The sequence below is a fragment of the Mesocricetus auratus genome, unplaced genomic scaffold, assembly GCF_017639785.1.
Source record: "Mesocricetus auratus isolate SY011 unplaced genomic scaffold, BCM_Maur_2.0 Super-Scaffold_100007, whole genome shotgun sequence".
Lineage (NCBI taxonomy): Eukaryota > Metazoa > Chordata > Mammalia > Rodentia > Cricetidae > Mesocricetus > Mesocricetus auratus.
Window position 1 is genome coordinate 29,251,892 of NW_024429191.1, and position 21,756 is coordinate 29,273,647.

The following is a 21,756-nucleotide window of genomic DNA, read 5'->3' on the forward strand; positions in this document are numbered from 1 at the left end:
AAACTCAGCAGAAGCAACCAGTTATAGCATGCTTTTTCCAACTGCCAGCCCCCAAATCATGACATGGAGACTTCTTATTAGTTACGGATGCTCGGCCTTAGCTTATGCTCATTTCTAGCCTTTATAACTTAATTTAACATGTTTGCCTTCATCTATGTTTTGCTTCAGGGCTTTTTATCTTTCATTCTGTGTGTCCTATTTTCCTATTTACTCTATGTCCATCTGTCTGGCCCCTGGTACCTCCTTCTCTTTCTACCCTCACTCCTTCTCTCCAGAGCCTAAATTCCTACTCCTACTTATTCTCTCTGCCAGCCCTGTCTATCCTCCCTCTGGCTAGCTTTTGGTCATTCAGCTTTTTATTAGACCAATCAAGTGCCATAGGCAGGCAAGGTGAAACAACATATCTTTACAGAGGTAAACACATACAGCATAAATAAATGCAACACATCTTTACATAGTTAAACAAATATTCTATTCTACAACCAGTCCTGTTTCAGTAAGCGCTTTCCTAACGACCTACACATATTCATTCATGTTCTTCTTGTCACCTGGCTAACTCCTTTTTTTTTTTTAAGATTTATTTATTTATTACATATACAGTGTTCTGTCTACATGCCAGAAGAGGGCACCAGATTGAATTGTAGATGGTTGTGAGCCACCATGTGGTTGCTGGGAATTGAACTCAGGACCTCTGGAAGAGCAGTCAGTGCTCTTAACCTCTGAGCCTCTGACCATCTCTCCAGCTCCCTGGCTAACTCCTTATAACCATCAAATCCTGCTAAGTCCAGCAGTCATCTTAACCTCCAGCACTGTCCCCTTCCCTTGCTAATAATGCCCATGCTAAGATGTAAGGGCATGCTCATCTATATGGCTAAGATTGACTATAACCTTATTAAATGTCCCCCAAAACTCCCAAGTGTTAAAGGCTTGGTCCCCCAAGTAGCGCTACTGGGAGAGTCCAAGAACTTCAGAAGGTGGAACCTTCTGGGAGGTCCTTAGGTCACCAGAAGTATACCCTTAAATAGGATTATGGAACCTCAGCCTCTCTTCTTCCCTTTTCTGTTTTTCCTTGCTGGCAACTGAAGTGAACAATGCATTGTCAAATGCTCCCAACTATGATACTCTGTCCTAGTACGGAGGCCCACAGCTATAGTAGTACAACTTGATCATGTACAAGAATCTTCAAAACTGAGAGCCAAAATAAACCTTTATAAAAAAAAATAGCCAGAGTGGTGTTGATGCACACCTTTAATCAATCCCAGAACTTGGGCGGCAGAGGCAGGTGTATCTCAATGAGCTCTAGGTCAGCCTGGTCTACAAAGTGTCCAGGACAGCCACTGCTATTACACAGAGAAACTGTCTTGAAACCCACATCATCCCCCCCAAAGAAGGTAATCCAAGCATTTTGTTGCAGTAAGAGGAGACAGTAGTTATGCTTTTTAAAGCCAAGTATGGTGATGTACACCTGTAATGCCATCACTTAGGAGGCTAAGAGGACTAAGAATTTGGTAAGTGTGGGCTTTGTGGGATGACTCTGTCTCAAACAAAAATAAGATGTCTTTCCCATTCGATTGGAGCGCAGGGCTATGTCTGTTTTATACATCTTCAGAAGTGCAAGGTACATCTAGCACACAGGAATTGATCTGTTGATTTGGGGTCTCTCCTCCATTAACTTCACCCTCCTTTCTCATGTGCTCTTAAGGACACTAAAGCATATGCAAGTACCTTTTTCTATCTTTGCATCAGCAACAGAAATGAGGGGGTTATAACACACACACACACACACACACACACACACACACACACACACACACACACACACACACGAATTTCTTCTCTATTTTGGCCACTAACTACCCTTATCTTCCTGTCAATCAACTTGCCCTTAAGAATCTAAACCATTGTCAGTACAAAAATGATAGTCACTGACAAAAGGTGGCCATGCTGCAAGCTGTTAACTGTGTAAGACTGCACATGACATACTTTAGAAAAAAGGATGAGGGACAAGCTTAGAAGAACACTTGCCTAGAAAACAGTGGATCCTTGATTCAATTCCCAGCACAAAATGCACACACACAAAAATACATCTATTGGGCTGGCAAGACAGCTTAGTGGGTAAAGGCACTTGTCACTAAGCATGACATCTTAAGTCCAATTCCTAGGGGCCCATAATAGGAGAGAACTGACTCCTCCAAGCTGCCCTAACATAATACAAGCACTGTGGCAACATGAGCACTTCCCTCCCAAAAAAAAGTAAGTAGTGTTTAAAAGTGGCTAAGATTAGGGGCTGGAGAGATGGCTTAGAGGTTAAGAGCACTGACTGCTCTTCCAGAGGTTCTGGGTTCAATTCCCAGCAGCCACCTCTTAACCATCTATAATGAGATCTGGTGCCCTCTTCTGCCCTGCAGGAATACATGCAGGCGGAACACTGTATACATAATAAACAAATAAATCTTGTGGGGGGGGGATGTGCTGGGGGGGGTGTTGAGCCAGGCGGTGGTGGCTCCCACCTTTAATTCCAACACTTGGGAGGCAGAAGCAGGTGGATCCCTGTGAGGTCAAGTTTAGCCTGGGCTACAGCAAACTAGACATCACAGTATCTAGCTTTCAGTGACCAGTATTCAATAAACAAATACCCGAAAGGGTAAAGAATAACCAAGGACTGCTTTACTGTCATATTTCACCCAAACTTCTCAGTATAGAAACCACTCTGCTGGATTATCTAGAAGAGCAATAGCCGCTGTCTGTTGCTGGTAAGTTAAGACTGCACGCACAGTTCCAGCTAGAACATATGCTGTTGTTTAGGACTTAAGAGGTTATATGACATGCTGATAAAAATAAGGTTTTGAAAGCTTACCAATATAAGACATACCTTGAAATCAAATGTGTAATTCGTGTAAGGCATCAGGCCATTCTCATAGGCACTCTTTAACTTGAAACCATGAGTGATCCTTCCATTGGTCATACCATTCTTCCCATTACAGCTGAAGTTTGTAAGACTTTCATTGTACCTCAGTTCCTTAAAGTCCTTATGATTTGTTTCTACCCCGCCAGTGCTCAAGTACTCTACAACACCTAAGCAAACAGAAACACACTTGTATTTGTCAAACATACAACACAGCAAACAAAATATAATTTTAAGAGTATGTAATAATTAAAAAGTCACAAAATTCATATTCTCTAAAATGTTTTTCTTATGTAATTATAATACCCAAATATTTTACATTTTGGTTTGTTTAAAATTAGCTGACAAATATATGTGTTTTCCCAAATTCTTTAATGGTTAAATAAAACAGCTGGCTGGAATATGCCTGTTAAACTTTACGTTATCACAATCAAAATAGCATGCAGGTTTCTTCATATCCTAAATTAACTACAGGGTTTGCAACTTTTTTTTTTAGTTTTATGTGTTATCTTGCCACACTACCAAACTATGGAATGGAAAGCCATTAAGTGAGAGAGTAACTTAAGTATTTTTCTTGAATTCTTAATCATAAAGTGGGCTCTACAAACAGACTTTAACTTCTATTACATTACTTAGCAAGATCGAGCCATTTCCCCCCAATGCTATTAGAAATCCCCCCCCCACCACCACCACACACACACACACACACACACACACACACACACACACACACACACACACACACACACACACACTTTGTAGCTAGCGGGTAGAACAGCATATGGAGAAGCTGCCTGAGTCTCCTCAGCTGTTCATCAGCAGTAATCCCCGGGACTTTTTGTTGCCCTTGAAAACAAATTTTAAGTTTCTTCTTCATGGCTCTATCTACTGTGATAGCAATAAGGTGGTATCAAGTTCATCCAAAGTCCAAAGCACTATGGGATAAGAATACAATCAAAGAGGTAGAACACATATGGACTGTCTAGTCTGCTACTGAAGAGATATCGTTTATCCTCTGTATATCCACAGAAAAGTCTTTAAGATCAGGCTTTCCAAATCCTTCTACTTTATGACAAAAATAAGACCCTTGCTCTTTTTGTTAAGATCACCACACTTGTGTGATAGAGGGTCTTAACTTCTACCTCAGATGTACTTTGTATATTTCATAAAAGTCACCAGAAGAAACAAAATTTGGGATTCTGTAATATATTGTTGGTCAGATTTAACTGTGATCATATTTTATCATGAGCTGGAATCTCAAAGTTATCTAAACAGCTTAGAATCTAGATTATAAATGCCTTGGGGGTAAATTTAAAAAGAGAAAAAAAATTAGGTTTTTAACATTTTAAGTTATCAGCCTGAATCTGGAGGTATGGTGACATGTGTCCTGTGGTTCTACCTACTCGGAGGAGTTCTTGAGTCTAAGATCCAGCCTCTAAAAAGAAAGGTGGTGCAAGGAATCACACAGGAAGAATGAGCAATATCTACTATCACCTCCCTAGGTTTCTATGTTCTTCCCCCTTGCCCACCTTATAAAAAATATATAAAACCTGTTCATGGATGGCACTACTAAATGAATTTTCCTTTAGACTAAATTCTGAATTACCAAAACAATATAATACATTTCAGGGCTGGTGAGATGCCACAGCAGGTGAATGTGCTTGTCCTGAAAGTCTGATTACCTACCTTCTATCTTTAGAACCCATGTAAGGTAGAAGGGGGAGAATTAACTCCATAAAGTTGTTCTTTAATCCCCATGCAAACCATGACATATACACACATTTGTGCAAGTGCTTAGTATATGTGCATTTATACTAAGTTTTTTACAAAACATAGAAAAAAACATAAAGTCAGAAGTACTATTCCATATAAAGTATTAATTTTCTCACCAGAGTCTGGCAAAGAATTCAGATCTGCACATAACACAAGCGGAATAGTTCCACATTCTCCCAATACAGTGGATTTGAGGCTCCGAGAGGCTTTATCAATAATATTCTTCACTTCTGAGAGGAACATCATAGTTTGTACCAACTTCACATCCGAGTATTCAGGGTCCCAATGCATATGAGCATTAGCCACAAGAATAAGTTGTTTTTCTGTTCCCAGATGTGGTTTTCCAGCTATAGTAGATGAAAATAAAACGGACAAAATCTGCATTGGTCTACAGCTTCTTACAGCGTCTGAAAGCAAGTGAAATTTCTCAAAAGCATCTAAGATGTATCTAGTGCTTTCCTACCCAATCAATGAATCCCAAGAAGTCTATCTGTAAATCTTTTTGAAACTTCCAGCAGTAAAGCCTACTTGGACAGAGACAGCCCATGACAGTTATTTTTAGATACCCTAAAACAAATCTCTCATATTTGAATCTAAACTCTTATATATATAGTTTTTAGCAGCTATTAATTCTTTAGCTTTTTTTTTTTTTTTTTTTTTTTTTTTTTAGAATTACAGACCTAGTCCAGGCTTTGTGCATACTCTGCAAGTACTAGCACGGAGATACAATTTCCAGTCACCAGGTTTTATCATTACTTTAATCTTTCATTAAATATCCCAAGTTCCACAAGTAATTGAAGTTTCAGTTCTCAGCATTCAAGTCAATATATACATACTCTGAATTTTTAAAAAGTCACCTTCCCCAAACTCAAGACGCTTACATAATTATTATAAGTCAGTCAGGAAAACTGACATAAAGTTAGCTTTAACAAACACCCTTGCTGACAAGAAATCTTGGAAGAATATTGAATTCTTATCCCCGAGCAGTTATTTCAATCACTATTTACCTCAATGTCTCAAAAATATTTTTTATCTTGCCGGGCATTGGTGGCGCACACCTTTAATCCCAGCACTCAGGAGGCAGAGGCAGGCAGATCTCTGTGAGTTTGAGGCCAGCCTGGTCTACAGAGTGAGTTCCAGGACAGTCTCCAAAAAACAATACAGAGAAACCCTGTCTCGAAAAACCAAAAAAAAAAAAAAAAAAAAAAAAAAAAGAAAGAAAAGAAAAAAAGCCTGTATAAGGCAATGACCTTTTTGAGCAATGATTTCTCATCTTTAGCTTTGCAGTAGAGAAAAGGATGTATGATATTTTAGAAAAGAAAAATACTCACTGAATTTCTTTAGGTATTAAACCAGACCATTAAATATTTATAGTGAGATTTCTGTTTTGAAGATATCTAATCGGAACTACTAAATTGGGGGGAGGGATGGGAAGATGACTCACATGACATTTCAATCAATTCCTTTCGAAGTTCTAGCAGTACTGCAACTCCAATGTTATCTTTTGTCATGACTCTATTCAGCATAGCTTCAGACCCTTCTGAATTCGCCATTGCTAGTTGGTTAAATTCAACAGTGTGTTTCTGAACCAAAGTAAATCTGAAACAAATCATAAACATGTAATTGGGAATATAAGACATTAGTTCTGAGGGAAATGTCTTTCTCCCAAACTTCATTACCAAATAAAGTCACTTCAGTCATACCTCGGGAAATCCTCCATGGTACCAAGCTCCCTAAATTCATTTAAGGTTGTTTCTAGTCTAAATTGGCCTGTTTCTGTGTTACTGAAGAGTGAGATCTTGTGCATGTTAGGCAAATTCTCTACCACTGATGTAATCCCCTGACCCTAAACACTGATGTATACTGCCAGACATAAAAGCTGTTTTTAGCTTATTCCTGGTACAAATAAAACCTGGAAATACCTTTAAAAGTATAGTCAGTCATCTTTACCATTAGTTCTGGAATATTTCATTTCATAATTTTTAAACAATTAACTTCCAAAGCATAGGTTTCTTAGAGGGATATTATCTATATAATATTTCAATAAGCAGTTGGAATTAAAGCCCTAGTAAGCCACCCAAAGATACAACAGCACTTTTAGCATGCCCCAAAAACAAATTATTTCAAAAAACAAAAGCCTTTAAACTTTAAATAGTTGCTTTTCTGAATAATATAGCACTTCATTCTCTTATTTACCAATTAATTGCTACATCCTTGGCCCCGCCCTGCAAATACTGAGGACATTATCCTTAAAAACAAAAACAGCAACAAAAAACCAGATAGGCTTACTTTTCTGTCTTGAAGAATATTGCACAGCCATCAACATGCTTTCTTTCTTGTTCCGACATTGTCCTAGCTCTAGACTTAGGGCTAAAGAATCCATTATAGCCACGTTCTTTCAGTTCTACCAGAAAAAAACTGTAATACTGCTCCGTTTCAACCTCCTGAAAAATCATAACCAGCAAAGTTACTTCAAAGACAAAATTTTGTCTTATCATTAACCCGGTCTGAGATATTTTTTCAACAGACAAGCTACTGATTAAAGAACAGAACATCTTCAAAATATAATTTATTTAAAACTAATCAGAGGACTTTATTGCACCAGATGCCAATGCCAGTTCTTTGTAGTTTAGGAGTAAAATGAAAGACATGTATACCTACACATGTAGATTTGTCTTAGAACTGATGGAATGAGAAGCATACAAGAACGAATTAAGTTGTCATGTATTTTAATTCCAGACCCATGAAGAGTAACAAATTGACCAAAACTGTTTAAGTTATTATGAGAGTTGGGCTAAAAAAAAACCTAGGTTACTGTGCAGACAGTCCAATCTTTTTCCATTTCAAACTAACTTTACTAGTAACAGTGCTGGTAAAACAAGAATATATCCAGATAGTGCCACGATTTTAGTAACTTTGCCACCCAACTCAAATACAGTACACAGACACCGCCTAGCTTTTCCATTTTTCTAATTATTTTTTACATTCCAATCACAGTTCCCCCTTCCTCCTCTCCTCCAACTGCCCCCACTTGCTCCATGGAGAGGGTAAGAAAAGGCCAGAATTTTAAAAGCTAGCTGCTGAAGCTAAGATTTCAAATATAATAGCATAATTGTTTTTTGTTTTGTCCTAGTTTGAAGAGTCATGAAACTTGAAAAGTCTTTTGCATGACTTACCTGAAGACTTATAATATCAGCATTGCAGCTCAAGATTTCTTGAATAATGGCCTTTTTCCTGTAGTCCCAATTAAGTGCCCACGATGGACAATAGCCGTATAACTGCCGGGTCGCATATTTATCACAAAGAACATTATAGCACATGACAGAAAACAAGGCTGTAGGAAAGATAACTGATTCACACACATGGCAGAAAAAAACCCAACAACCTTAATTATTTCAGTAATAGTCCTCACTACATTAAGTCTGACTTCAACCATTCAACCTATTGTCACTGAAAAGCTATTACTCTATGCCAGCTTGGAGACAAAAAGAAAAATAAGTAATAGAAGGACAGATAAAGAACCAACTAGAATACAATGTGCTTGCATGTATAGAAGTTAAAAGACAAGTTCTTGAGTATTAACCCCATAAACCAAGACTCCTTACTTCTACACCACCAACTGTTAACATAGGATATGGAAACTTGACAGTTTCTTTAACAGGTTGCCCAACTTTTTAATTCTTATAGAGAAACTACAGACTAACTTGAAGACAGACTGTTAAGTTTGGCTCCAGAACACTAAAATAGTGAGTACTGCAACAAAGTAAATCACAGAGGTTATTGCTGGCTTCCTGGTGCACAAAAAAAGTTTTTCATTATAATCTATAGAACAGCACTGTCTTAAACACACAGACTAAGAAATATGTTATTGAAAAAAAAAAAAAACTATCTGAGCTACAGGAAAAATGGCAACGGCAGACTGTATTGACATAGGATTGCAACAAAAATCCATAATACATTTTAATTTATCTATGAAGCAAAATAAGACAAAGTAACATGAAATAAGGTAGTCTGTGTGTTAATTCATGCAGAAGTCAGGTATACCATCAGCCAAATCCTGTTAAAAATATCCTGAGAACTACACTATTCACATAAAATTTAGGTTAAAAGTAGATCAGAGGTTATCAGTTCAATTTTTTCCTCTCAAGTAAGAAAACTATCTTACAATTTTGCTAATATCACATTAGCACACGGAAATCTCCAATGTGGAAAGATTTTAGTGTATTTATTCAGCGAATCTAATGCCACAGATCAGGTGCTCAACATTAGCAGTACTGACATTCTGTGTAGTTAGTAGGGGCTGACTAGTCCAGGCGCTGCAGTATTTCTCCCACTTTAACAATCAGAATTGTTAAAATTGATACATGTCTCCTGGATATAAAACTGTTCCTGGCTGAGAAGCAATGCATTAAATCTTCATCCCTATTTCCCAAACTAAATCAGCCCACACCAATACTATCTTCAATGTTGTTCAGTACCTGAAGCATGTCAACAATACTTTCAGGCTTATCAAGACCTGGCCACATTAATTGTTAAAAATAGGGCTACTAACCAGTTGGCCTTGTTCTGTCTGGCTCTTGTAACATGATCCAAGATCTTGGAGGTGGTTGTTCTGTTGAAACTGGGTATATGTATGTGTAAAATAAAATAATAATAATTAAGTGATATTCTTACATTTCTTCCTAATAAAAAGTCTAAACAAACAGCCACTTACTTCTTTTTGCAGTACCTGACAAATTATCGAGCAAGTAGTTCAGTAGCCTTCTTGTTCCATCAGGTTCCAGACAGAGGTTCAATATATCTTGGGTAAGTGGATTTCCTGGGGAAATGTTAAGTAGGTAAATTGTTTTAGACTTAGAAAAATTTATCAGAATAATCACCTAATATCACAAAAATCATCACATTACAACACTGTTACAGTTGCTAAAACTTACCAAATAAAAATATCACTTTTGAAATTTTATATAAATATTTGCTTTTTAAATGTTCTCCTTTTAAAGCTTCGTTTCATGTGTATGGGTATTTAGCTTGTGTGTATGTGTTTGCATTATGGGTCTGCCTATGCCTTTGGAGGACAGAAGAGGGGAGCTGGATTGGCTGAAACTGGAGTTACAGATGGTTGTGAACCACCATGTGGGTGCTGGGAGTTGAATAGTCACAGGAACAGACAACTGCAGCATAGCTAAAGCAAAAGACCATGAGGTGACAACACTGCCTGCCAAAGCATCTCCTGGTAAGAACTCTTACAGCTTTGACACCATAAGAAAAAAATGAAATCCTACCTTTCAGGCTTAAAGTCTGCAACTGAAACAGTTTTCCCAGCTCAAAAGGTAGAACTCGTAACTGGTTGTAATTTAAATGGAGCTCCCTGTTGATATAAAAGAAGGCATGTTAATCTTAACCTTAACAGCTAAAATCAACAATGTTATTTCTAGGAAAGTATGTACCTACGCATGATAAAGCTTTCTATATTATATTCCATTACCTAGCCTTGGCCTTCCTATGTAGTTAAACAACAACAAAACTGCCACAGAGCAAACCTTTGGTAATACACAGGAAAAAAACTAAAAAAGAAACAAGAACAAAGCATGATACAAGCTTGTTAAATTCATTAATACATAAAATTACTCTCAGCTGAAATACTTACCTCACTATAGGCTAGAAACATGGCTGGCAAGCAGCAAAGCAGTGCTGGTTTGGCACATGTATGCGTAAAAAAGCAGAAAGGATCAAACAACAGTCTAAGAGACAGATCGCAAAAGTACAACTGTGAGGTACTTCCAGAGAGGTTAAGCTGAGAATGACTCAGCCTCAATATGGGTAGTACCACAGCACAGGGTGAGGGATGTCTCAACTTCACTTCCTGATGGTGAGTGCTATGTGATCAACTGCAGTGCATTTCTGTTACCCTGTCTTTCCCACCATGATGGACTGTATCCCCTCAACCTTGAGTCAATGACATAGCCTCTCCTTTAAGTAGTTTCTTGTCATATATTTAGTCACAGCAGCAAGAAAATAGTTAACAAGAAGCTATCATGAGGACAGTTTGATGAGCTTTAATGATGGCTACACAGTTAAGCTTACGTTTAATAGTTCTCCAAATTTACAAGAAATTTCAGTTTAAAAGTAAAAGCTAGATAAACAAAAGATTAATGTTTTTTATAACCACAATACATCATAAGAATCTTCAAAGAAAAAAGGCAACCAAGTCCCTAACACAAACTGAGATACTGTCAAGTTCCTACATTAACCAGATTTTAGATGAAAAGAATGATTTCTACTATCCTTGTTTCTTTACAAATCTTGTTTGCTTCTGAGAAAATTGAACAAGGAAACCAAGATCTGAGTAACTGGTTCCTATTTATTTCAAACACATTATACGGGGAAAGAGGTTCTCTATACCATTTTGTTTCCAAGGATGAAAAATCGTCATAGTAAATACTCAATAACTAAGCCTAGAAAAAAATGTTAAAAGGTTGGTGTAAGAATTTGTAAAGACAAACTTCCATAAGGTCTTTATTCCTCACACTAGAAGATATCAGGAAAGTCATGGAAACCACTGTGCAGGTATGCTGGGCTCAGCTTTTATTTTTATGTAGATCTTATCTACCTTCAAAGGTTAAAAAACAAAAACCCAGTAATTATCATTTGCTGAAACATTAAAGCTGGACAGAGTTAGTTGTTTTGAACTCATCATCACCAATATTCCTAACCTCTGGCTAAGAAGTCTGTCCAAGATCACATAATTTATAAATGCCAAAGTAAGATTCCCAAAGAAACAACATCACTACAAATTTTACCCATGAATCTACAAGGCTTCTAAACACAGTTAACTAATTCTACCTTTGTTCATGCCAGAGCTTTCCTACAGGTTCTGAGGACCAGTGTTACTAAGGATGTTTGTGTGGCACCAACTGCTGGCCACAGGCTAGTACATCAAATAACACCGTGCTTTACAGTGTTTTAAATTTTTTGGTTCAAACCAATGACTCATTGCAATGAACATTTTTCTGGTGGAACTAACTAAACAAAAGGGTATAATGCACAACACACCACAGCTCCCAATGAATAAAGTGGTATTGAAAAGACAGAGGAGGCAGATGAGGGTTTTTTGTTGTTGTTTGTTTTCAATTAATTGGCAGGGGAGTCTGGCGGGGAGAATGCTACAGTGGAGAGCAGGATTGGGATGCATGATGTGAAAGTCCCAAAGAATCGATAGGGAATGGTATTTTCAAAACTTTTTTGATTTAAAAATAAAATACATAACACAAAACACAGAAATAAAAAACCAGGCAATGTCAGGAAGTGGTGGTACATGACTTTAATCCCAGCACTCAGGAAGCAGAGACAGGGGGATCACCTGGTCTACAGAGCAAGGACAGCCAGAGATACACAAAGAAACCCTGTCTCAGAAAAAAACAATTAACAACAACAAAAAACCCCCAAGCAATGGAACCTGCTTAGTTTTTAATATTGGACATTATTACCAAAATTCTTTCAATAAAAGAAACAGTTATGATGCCTCCTTTCTTTAAATATAAAATGGCTTCATTTTCTAACAAGATATATGCAGTCTTTGTTTTGGGGAACCTAAATATCCAGTTTGCATACCTGAGTGATACCATGTTTCCGAGTTCTGCCGGTAAACTCTGGATTTGGTTATGGGACAGGTCCAGATATACCAGATTGTGAAGCTTGGCAATGTCTGAAGGAATACAGGACAGGGAATTGTCACTCAGATGCAAAGCTGTCAAGTGAGTTAGTGACCACAAAGATGAGCTTAAGCTTCTTACTTTTCCTGCAAGACAGAAAAAAAAAAAAAAAAAAAAAAAAAGGAAAGGATTATATAGTGATCTCCGAGATATTTGGTCCATGTATTACAGAAAATTCAGATGTTTTAATTAGGTACTTAAATTACTATTTTAAAAACTTCAAGAAGGCTTATCGAGGAAGATTTCATCTATTTTAGAACAATTCACTGCATGCACTGAATAATTAACTCTAATTAGCAGATTAAAGCTAAAATCTAAAGTTTTAAAGTGAAGTGTCAATACTTGAGACTATCTCATTTTAAGAGCACACTGGAAAGAATTTATCCTTTAAATGACCTCAGATGTAATAAACAAAAATATAATAATTCACAGCAATGCTAAATCTAGAACTTGGATATTACAAAAGACAAATTTACATAAGACAAAATCAAATACTAATGTCTGAAAAACTTTATTCTATATGCCAGAAAATGGGAATTCTTCCTAAAAAAAGGAAGTATTCTCAAATTAGTTGAGATTAGGAACAAATTTCTCAAGTGATAACTGTATCATAATTAAAAAAAAAAGAAAGAAAAAGAAAACCACCCAGAATCTGTGTAATGTGGGGTCTTGCATGTCTTGCATGTGATGGTATAAACCTTTAATTCTAGCACTGGAGAGTCAAGGCAAGCAGATCTCAGGGAGTTCCAGGTCAGCCTTGTCTACACAGTGAAATCTTGTCTCAAAAAAGCAAAACAAACAAGAAGAAAACCTGTATTGTTAATGCACAAGTGAAAATACCTGCCCAAGAACCTTTCAGATACTAAGTCAAGTAACAGACACAGTACTCAGTAACAAAAAAATGCACCACTCTTTCAAGCAGTATTAAATATACTCTTAGGCATTTCTTGATTAAGAAATCAACAGTTTCTACATCCATAAGAACTTTCTCTACAATTTCTGTAAGGTTTCAGGCCTAATGGCTGGAAAAGCAACCTTAGACCTTTACTTCTAATCAAGATAGGTTAATAAAGCCTTAATTTGTTATCTTACTGGAAATAAATGTTCCAGACATCAACCAAGGTAGTAGTTACCCAGGAGGAATGGGAAATGAACAGGTGGTTCCTTCCTACAGTTGTCTCAGTGTACTTCCTGGACAGTATTTGCAAAAAAGCAGGGTGGGGACAATCACGTTAGAACAGAGTAATCTGGGTTCTGGAGACAAGAGCACTAACACTGTGGTGGTTAGAATTCAGGAAATAGTACAGAGAAACAAAGTGATCTTTGGGTATGAAGAAGGTTACCCTTAAGCACTGAATGTGAAAAACTGCCTGAGCCAGAGGAGGAAACACTCAAATGGCCAAGGCCACACTGTTCCCACATGCTGATGGGAGAAAAAAATTCTTTCAGCTCAGAAAGCATAGGTTCAAAATTCAACTCCACCCTAACAACTGCTCTGGTCTCACCTAGAAAAGCTAAAGATCAAGGCTCAGAATGAAACTGCTTTCCGGTAACTTCACTGCACCCCATAACAAGGGGTTAGTTGAAGCAATACTCAAACATGCCCCACCCAACAAAGAAAGGCAACAGTTTCTGGCACCAATGAAAAAACAAACAGAAAAGTAAAAAATGTATAAAGAAGAGAAAAAAATCAATCAAAGCTAAAAAAAAAAAAAAGGTAATGAGTATACTGACATCAAAATTCAGAATGGGGGTGGGGAAAGCAAAATGAGATTAACACTAAAGAAAATTACTCTATTTGAAGGCAGGGCAAGAAAAACCTAAACACACACACACACACACACACACACACACACACACACACACACACGAAAAGTCAGAACTTCAGAAATGTCTGGTACAGCTTTTAACAGTGGAATGCACATGTGGCTGACTAGAGGCTCCACAGAGATGCAGGAGACAGAAAAAAAATTAAGAAATAACAGAAAGGTACAACTAGAAGAATGAAGATGGAGGCTGGCAAGATGGCTTAGTGGTTCAGAGCACCGGCTGCTCTTCTAGAGGATCCAGGTTCAATTCCCAGCACCTACAAGGTCAAAACCAAATCTGATGTCCTCTTCTGGCCTCCTTGGGCACAGGCAAGCATGTGGTGCTTTGCAGATACAGATCAAACATCATACACAAAAATTCTAAAAAGTTAAAAAAGTCAGTTCCTTACTTTACACCATATACAAAACTCAAAAGCATGCACAATTAGAGAATGTTGCTCACTGATAGGGTACATGTCAAATATGCACAAAACCCTGAACTTAACCTCCAGAGTGTGGGAGAAACACACAAAACTGAAAGTGTACAGGCTACAGGCTATAGATTAGGCAATGACACTGTAACAGCACAAGCAAAAAAAAAAAAAAAAAAAAGTGATCCATTAAAATGTTTTGAGCTCAGGATGGTGGTAGCACTCATCTTTAATCCCAGCATTTGGGAGACAGAGGCAGGTGGATCTCTGTGAGTTCAAGGCCAGCCTGGTCTACTGAGCCAATTCTATATCAGCTAGGTTACACAGAGAAACCCTGTCTGGAAACACAAAACAAAACAGAAAAAAATCTTTGTGCTTTAAAAGGCAACATTAGAAAAGTACAAGACAAACCTATAGAAAAGGAGAATATTTGTAAGTCATAAATCTGCTAAGTCCTTGATAGTCTTAAAACTCAGGAGAGGCTAGGGAGCTGGTTCAATGAATGGGTAAAAGCACTTAGCAGGCAAGTATGAGGGCCTGAGTTCCAATTCCCAGAGTTTACATTAAATACCAGACAGTGTGAGCATCAGGAAGATGGAAAGCATGGACAAGAGAATCCGTAAAATCTCTTAGAAGCTTGTTGTCCTGGCAAATGCAGGGCAAAAAAGAGAGACCCTATCTCAAACAAGGTGAATGATGGTTGTCCTGACTTCCACACAGCACAGTAGCACCTGTGTACCTATACTTACATACAAATGAATGCACACCTGACACCAGCTTGGGCTATATAGTGAGTTCCAGGCTACTCAGGGCTACAAAATAAGATCCCATCTAAAAAAAAAAAAAAAACTCAAAGAAAAAAAGTATAACTATTTCTCCAAAGAAGATACAAAGATGAAAAGATACTTAATATCATTATTCATGAGGGAAATGGATATGTAGCCCACCCAAATTACAATGATGAATGGCTCACTTAAATCAATACAGAGACAAACAGTATTTGTAACCAGAGAAACTCAAACCTTATATGCTGCTAGTGGAAATATAAAGTGGCCCAGGCACTTAATCAGCATGGAGATTCCTTAAAAAGTTCAATATGGAGTTAATAAATGGCAGTAACTTTTAGGTACGTACTCGTATGTCCACATAAATGATTACGAAAGAATGTTGTTTAGACTCAAAACTGGAAACAATCCAGATGTCTGACTTGACAAATGGATAAACAAAATATGGTATGCTCATTACCATACAATATTGTATGCAAAACAAATATTCACCCAAACAAGGACCAACCTTAAAAATATTAGATAAATGAAAGATCACATATCATACAAAATGGAAAAATGAATGCTAGTAAATAAGAGTTCTCAAACTGAGCTAAACATTGCACAAATCTGTAACTACACAAAGTTCACTAAAGGTTTATTCTAGGTTGATGAACATGATGCATGAAAAGAGGCAGAAAAATATTACTTATGCAAAGAAAACTATTAACCCAGTGTAATAGTTAATCTTGACAGTCAATTTGATAGAACTGAGAATCACCATGGAAACAAATCTCTGGACATGTCTCTGAAGGATTATCTAGGTTAGCTGAAGTGGGAAGTGAGTGGCACCATTCTATGCTTAAGATCTCAGACTGGAAAAGAAATCACAGGGCTGGGCACCAGCATTTACAACCATCTGTTTCTTGCCTATCTCCTGCTCCTAACACTATATTATATGCTTCCAATCATGATAGACTGCATTTCCTAAAACTGAGAGCCAAAATAAACCCTTCCTTCCTTTAGGCTGCCTTTGTCAGGTATTATGACAAAGAAATGAGACATTTAACTAATACACCACAGACATAAAAAGCTCAGTAATTTCAAACACAGAGACTAGCAAGAAGGGGAAGTTGGGAAGAAGGAAAGGGAGACAGAAGGGAGAATATGAGTGAAAATGTCCTCACGGAAGCCCATCACTATGGAGATCGAGCATATACCACTGATTATAAATGAAAGCTAATTACCAAGATTTCTCTAACCAGATAAATTATTATTTTTAACAACAAAAAGAAAATTGCAGAAAACTGTATAAAGGCACATGGTAATCAAATGGCTTAAATAAATAAGACAAAAATATAAAAGGCAGACATATGGAGAAAATAGATATTTTATAAAGAACAAAGATAAAATGTCAGTAAATATCTAGTTACAAAAAATGACTGGAGCAATCTTTATGCACTAGGGGGAAAGATCCTGTCAACACAGTATAAATAAAATTTTTCAAGTGAAGGCAATTTTCTTTTTTGGTGAAGGGAAGTGGAAAGACAGTAGCTCTATAAGGTAGAAAATTCTTTAACTGCATAAAAACAGTATTACCAGATGAAAATTTATCAGAACTTCTGAGATTTTTAGATTTGGAATTACTGGCATATAGACATTGCCAGTGAAATTCCTAATCTGATAATCTCAAATTCGAAATTTTAGAACACGGATACTAAAGTTTTAGCCCCCGGGTCCTTCAGATTAGGAATGCTCATATCTGTAGTAAATAGATGGGTTCACAACATACAAACTTTTAAAAGTATTTTTAATTTCTCTATAAAAACAATTGTCTAATGTCAGGTGTGATGACACATGCCTATAATACTGTCACTTGTGAGGTGAAAGCAGAAGGATTAGGCATTCAAGCTCATCATCAGCTGTAGTTAAGTTCAAGGCTAGTCTGGCTACATGTGACACTATCTCAAAATGAACAAACACAGACTATTTTAAGGCCAAACCGATAGAACTGTGATATTCCGGGCAGATACATGTAACATAAACAAAAGCAAAAAGATGAGAAAGTTCAGTGTGAGGTTCTAATACAATATAGAAAGTGGCATGACAATGTACATTAAAATTGGTCAAACATTCACACATCAATTTATTTAAAAAAGAAGTAGGAAAACAAAATATAAAACACAACAGGGTAATTAAAAACTAATAAGATGGTAGGTTTAAGATCTAATCAGTCACATTAAAATGTCTAAAATGCAAACAGTTTGCGTTTTTTAAAAAGAAACCAACTAAACAGCATATTCAAGAAATGCATTTCAACTATAAATACATAGGGATGGTAGCACAAAAATAATGCTAACACCAGAAGAAAGCTGGAGTAGCTGTGTTGCTAACAGACAAAGGAACCAAAAGACCAAATCCTATCATAATAAAGAAGTCAATTTAATCAGGAGTATAGACTACTAGGTAATATGGGACTTCTAAGAATGTCACAAAAACACTTTGGCAAAACCTGGCAAGACTATAAGGAGAAAGCAATCAAGAGATTTCAAAGACAAAAAGGATATGGAACCCAAGCAACGTAACTTCACTGGGTTAATGGACCACACAACAGCAGCAAAGACAACTTATGTCAAGTCCAGATGGAATGCTTACTAGACAAGATTCCACAAACTCAAAACGATTAAAATAAAAGAATGGTTTCTGTCAAAATCATGTTGGGATTAAACTTAAAAATCAGTAAAGACACCTAGAAAATGCAAGAAATTACCTCACTGGTCAGAAGCAATTAAAAGACTAACTATTCTATATTGAAAGAAAAGAAATAAGTTTCAAATCAATGAAGGAATGGATTTGACTTCTGTATTAATAAAGTAGAAAAGAAATGTAATCCAAACCTGTAATAGTAAGAGAACAGATTAAACCAATGAACTAACAGCTGGTACTTTTGAGAAGTTAAACACACCCACACCCACCTCTCTAATCAGGAACAAATATGAGTCTGAGGCTAACACAGGCTACAATGAGATCTTGTCTTTTTTTTGGGAGGGGGGGAGGTATACAGTGTTTCCCTGTGTAACAGCCCTGGCTGTCCTGTAACTTACTCTGTAGATCAGACTGGCCTCAAACTAACTGAGACCCGCCTACCTCTGCCTTCCCAGAGCACTGGGATTACAGGCGTGTGCTGCCGCGGCCGCCACCGCCACCACCACCACCACCACCACCACCACCACCACCACCACCACCACCACCACCACCACCACCACCCAGCAAGCCCTTGTCTTAAAAAAAAAAAAAAATCGCATTCTGTTGTGGGTAAAGCTCACAAAGCCTCTAGGTTCGATCTTCCAGCACCATGTGGGAAAAAAGAGAGAAATGGGTCATGAAATGAAATTCCAGAAGTTTACAATAGTTTCAACAATTATTTCCAAAACCAGGAAACCATTAAGTTGTCCAAGAAGGAAATGGATGATGTAGGCACTGGAATGCTAACAGTGAGCACTTACACAGCTTTGAATACTACGTGAAAAAAGCTGGGTTTTGATATATCAGGCCAGCAGGACATGGTGTATGTTCAGGTCACCAGCACTCTGCTCTCATGAACAGAATGATGTTGATATAATGGGTAAAAATTCATGAAAGTTTATTCTCTTCTCAACGTCCCTCACACACGGTCTCTTGCTATGCCATGCTTTCACCTATGCTGCACACATAGAAAGGACCTTGCTAGATACAGTCCTTTGGTCTCAGCCTTCTCAGACTCTACAATTGTGGTTCAACCTGTGAATCTAGACCCCCTTGGGGGTCAAATGACCCTTTCAAAGTGGTCACCTGAGACCATTGGAAAAACTAGGTATTTACATAACAATTCATAACAGTAGCAAAAAATTATAGTTATGAAGTAGCAACAAAAAATAATGTTATGGTTGGGAGTCACCACAACATGAGGAACTGTATTAAAGGGTGGCAGCATTAGGAAGGTTGAGAACCACTGGTCTAGACTCTAAAGCTATAAATTTCCAACTGTTTATAAATTATCTAGTTTGTGGCACATTTAAAAAAAACTAAGAAAATAAAAATACTCTTTTTAAAAGTACAAGATTTAAACAAGCACCTCAGCAAAAAGGACAAATGACAGTCATACTGAAATATGCTTTATAGAAGCAATAATTAAAGAACACTTATTAAAGTCACAATAAGATAGCACTATACTCTCAGAAGGATAGCTAAGTCTAAAACACTCACTATACGCCACTGGGCTAAGGGTGACAATCAGACCCCTAGTGGAGGGAGGGAGGGAGGGAGGGAAGGAGGGGAGGAAGAATGGCACAGAAACAAAGGATCACAGATTCTCAGAAATGATGGGTACACTAAAAGGCACATCTACAGGTAAGAATATATCACTTTATTACAATATTTATAAATGCTGATTTAAAAAAGAACTTATTTTTTGCTGGGTGTTGGTGGCGTACACCTTTAATCCCAGCACTTGGGAGACAGAGGCAGAGGCAGAGGCAGGCAGATCTCTGTGAGTTTGAGGCCAGCCTGATCTACAGAGCAAGTTCCAGGACAGCCTCCAAAACAATACACAGAAACCCTGTCTCGAAAAACAAAAACAAAAAGACCACCTTATTTTTAATTATGTATATGTGAGTGGATCTCTGTGTGGGCATGTAATGCTGCAAAGGCCAGAAAAGGGCACCCAATCCCAGGCAGCTGCAGCTACAGTTGTTTTTTAACCACCTGATGGGGTCATCTTCAAGAGTTGCATGTCACCAAGCCATTTCTCCAGCCCCCATACATGTTGATTTTTGCATGTCAATTACACTTGGGTAAAACTGTGACTACCTTGATCCAAGATCCTTTCTCTAAGGTTAAGTAGAACTGTACTCCTTAAATCTCAGCCTGTCTTAAGCCACTAAGTCTAGTAAGAGCCACATTCTATAAGTGACTTCATTCTAATGCTCCCAGAGTATTTTATTGCTAAATATCAGGAGGCAGGAAGAATTATTCTTCCCTGAAATCAGAGGGTGGTGATTAGCAAGCTATGGGACTATGTATAATTAATGAACCTACTAAGAAACCCAAATAACTAAACTATATATTTATAAAGATTCTGAAAAAAAAACTAAACATCTAACTGACATTTAGAAAAAGGTGGGAATTACAGCAGATCTTTACTGTTTCCCAGTTTAGTACTTTGATTCTCCCACAAACATCAAGTCAGCCATTCAGATATGTGAGAAGTGGACAAAAAGAAGTTACCTAATACACACATTCACAGCAGTTCAGTAGTTTGCCTGCAAACAAACCCTAAGGGACTAGGCATAGTGAATCTATCAAGAGATCAAAGCAACTAACTCAGAGATTGACAAATATTTAGAAAACAGTTCATAGCATGACAAAGAACATTCCTGTTAGCATATAGAATACATATAAAATGGAAGACCCTATTTATCAAACAAAGGGTAAAATAACTAGTAGATATAAGTATGTAAAACTGATGGAGAAAAAGTTAAGAAAAATCATCATAACCTCTTAATTTATACAATAACATGACCAAAACAAAAAAACTTCAGGATGATACTGTTTATTATAAATCAGAGCAATATAAAATAACCTACTGTTACCAGGCAGTAGTGGCACGTGCCTTTAATTCCAGCACTTGGGAAGCAGAGGCAGGCAGATCTCTGTGAGTTTCAGGCCAGCCTGGTCTATAGAGTGATTTCTAGGACAGCCAGGGCCACACAGAAAAATGCTGTCTCAAAAAACAAAACAAACAAACAAACAAAAAAAAAACCCCAAACCTCTCTTCTTGTTCCTCAGACACTTCAGCCTGAGATGTTGATGCCTAAGAACCAGACCGCCATCTACAAAGACCTTTCTAAGAAAGTAGTGATGGTTGCCAGAAAAGTGGTCCACATGCCTAAACACCCCGAGCTGGTAGACAAGAATGTGCCCAACCTTCATGTAATGAAGGTCATGAAGTCTCTCATGTCTCAAGGAGTAGTTTGCCTGAATATTTCTATTGGTACCTTATGAACAAAAGCATCCAATATCTCTGAAATTACCTCTACCTACCCCCAGTGAGGTGCTTGCCATCTGCACAGCAGCTGTATTGAAACTGGCAGGCCTCAGCCCAAAGTTCCAGAGGATGAGTGACCTGCAAGATTCACGAGAGGAGGTGTACAGAGACACCTACAGAAGCAGTGCTGTGCCTCCTGGGACTGAGAACAAGCCGAGGCGGGGGCTGGCTCAGCAACTGAATTCCAGCTTAGAGGTGGCTTTGATTGTGGACATGATCAGCCACATCAGAAAAGTTGGAGATTGCATTGTGTTGAATAAACCTCTTAAGAAAAAAAT

At 37.6% G+C, this 21,756-nt stretch overlaps 1 protein-coding gene and 1 pseudogene across 3 annotated transcripts in view; one reads left to right on the plus strand and one right to left on the minus strand.

Annotated features, from left to right (window-relative positions):
• Positions 1-21,756, minus strand: part of Cnot6 (CCR4-NOT transcription complex subunit 6) — a 44,210-nt gene that overhangs the window by 4,071 nt on the left and 18,383 nt on the right. Inside the window, exons 2-11 of one of the 3 annotated variants that reach the window (XM_013114790.3) lie at positions 12,472-12,476; positions 12,290-12,383; positions 9,961-10,046; positions 9,393-9,497; positions 9,231-9,299; positions 7,855-8,012; positions 6,968-7,122; positions 6,123-6,277; positions 4,795-5,025; positions 2,873-3,075 (exon numbers count right to left, since the gene is read on the minus strand). In XM_013114790.3, the coding sequence (XP_012970244.1) occupies positions 2,873-3,075; positions 4,795-5,025; positions 6,123-6,277; positions 6,968-7,122; positions 7,855-8,012; positions 9,231-9,299; positions 9,393-9,497; positions 9,961-10,046; positions 12,290-12,303 (1,176 nt within the window). In that variant the 5' untranslated portion in view covers positions 12,304-12,383; positions 12,472-12,476. Of the gene's footprint in view, positions 1-2,872; positions 3,076-4,794; positions 5,026-6,122; positions 6,278-6,967; positions 7,123-7,854; positions 8,013-9,230; positions 9,300-9,392; positions 9,498-9,960; positions 10,047-12,289; positions 12,477-21,756 lie in introns of all 3 variants that reach the window. The other 2 variants (XM_013114789.3, XM_005071874.4) reach the window with 2 other exon arrangements.
• On the plus strand, positions 21,235-21,738 carry LOC106021280 (annotated as a pseudogene).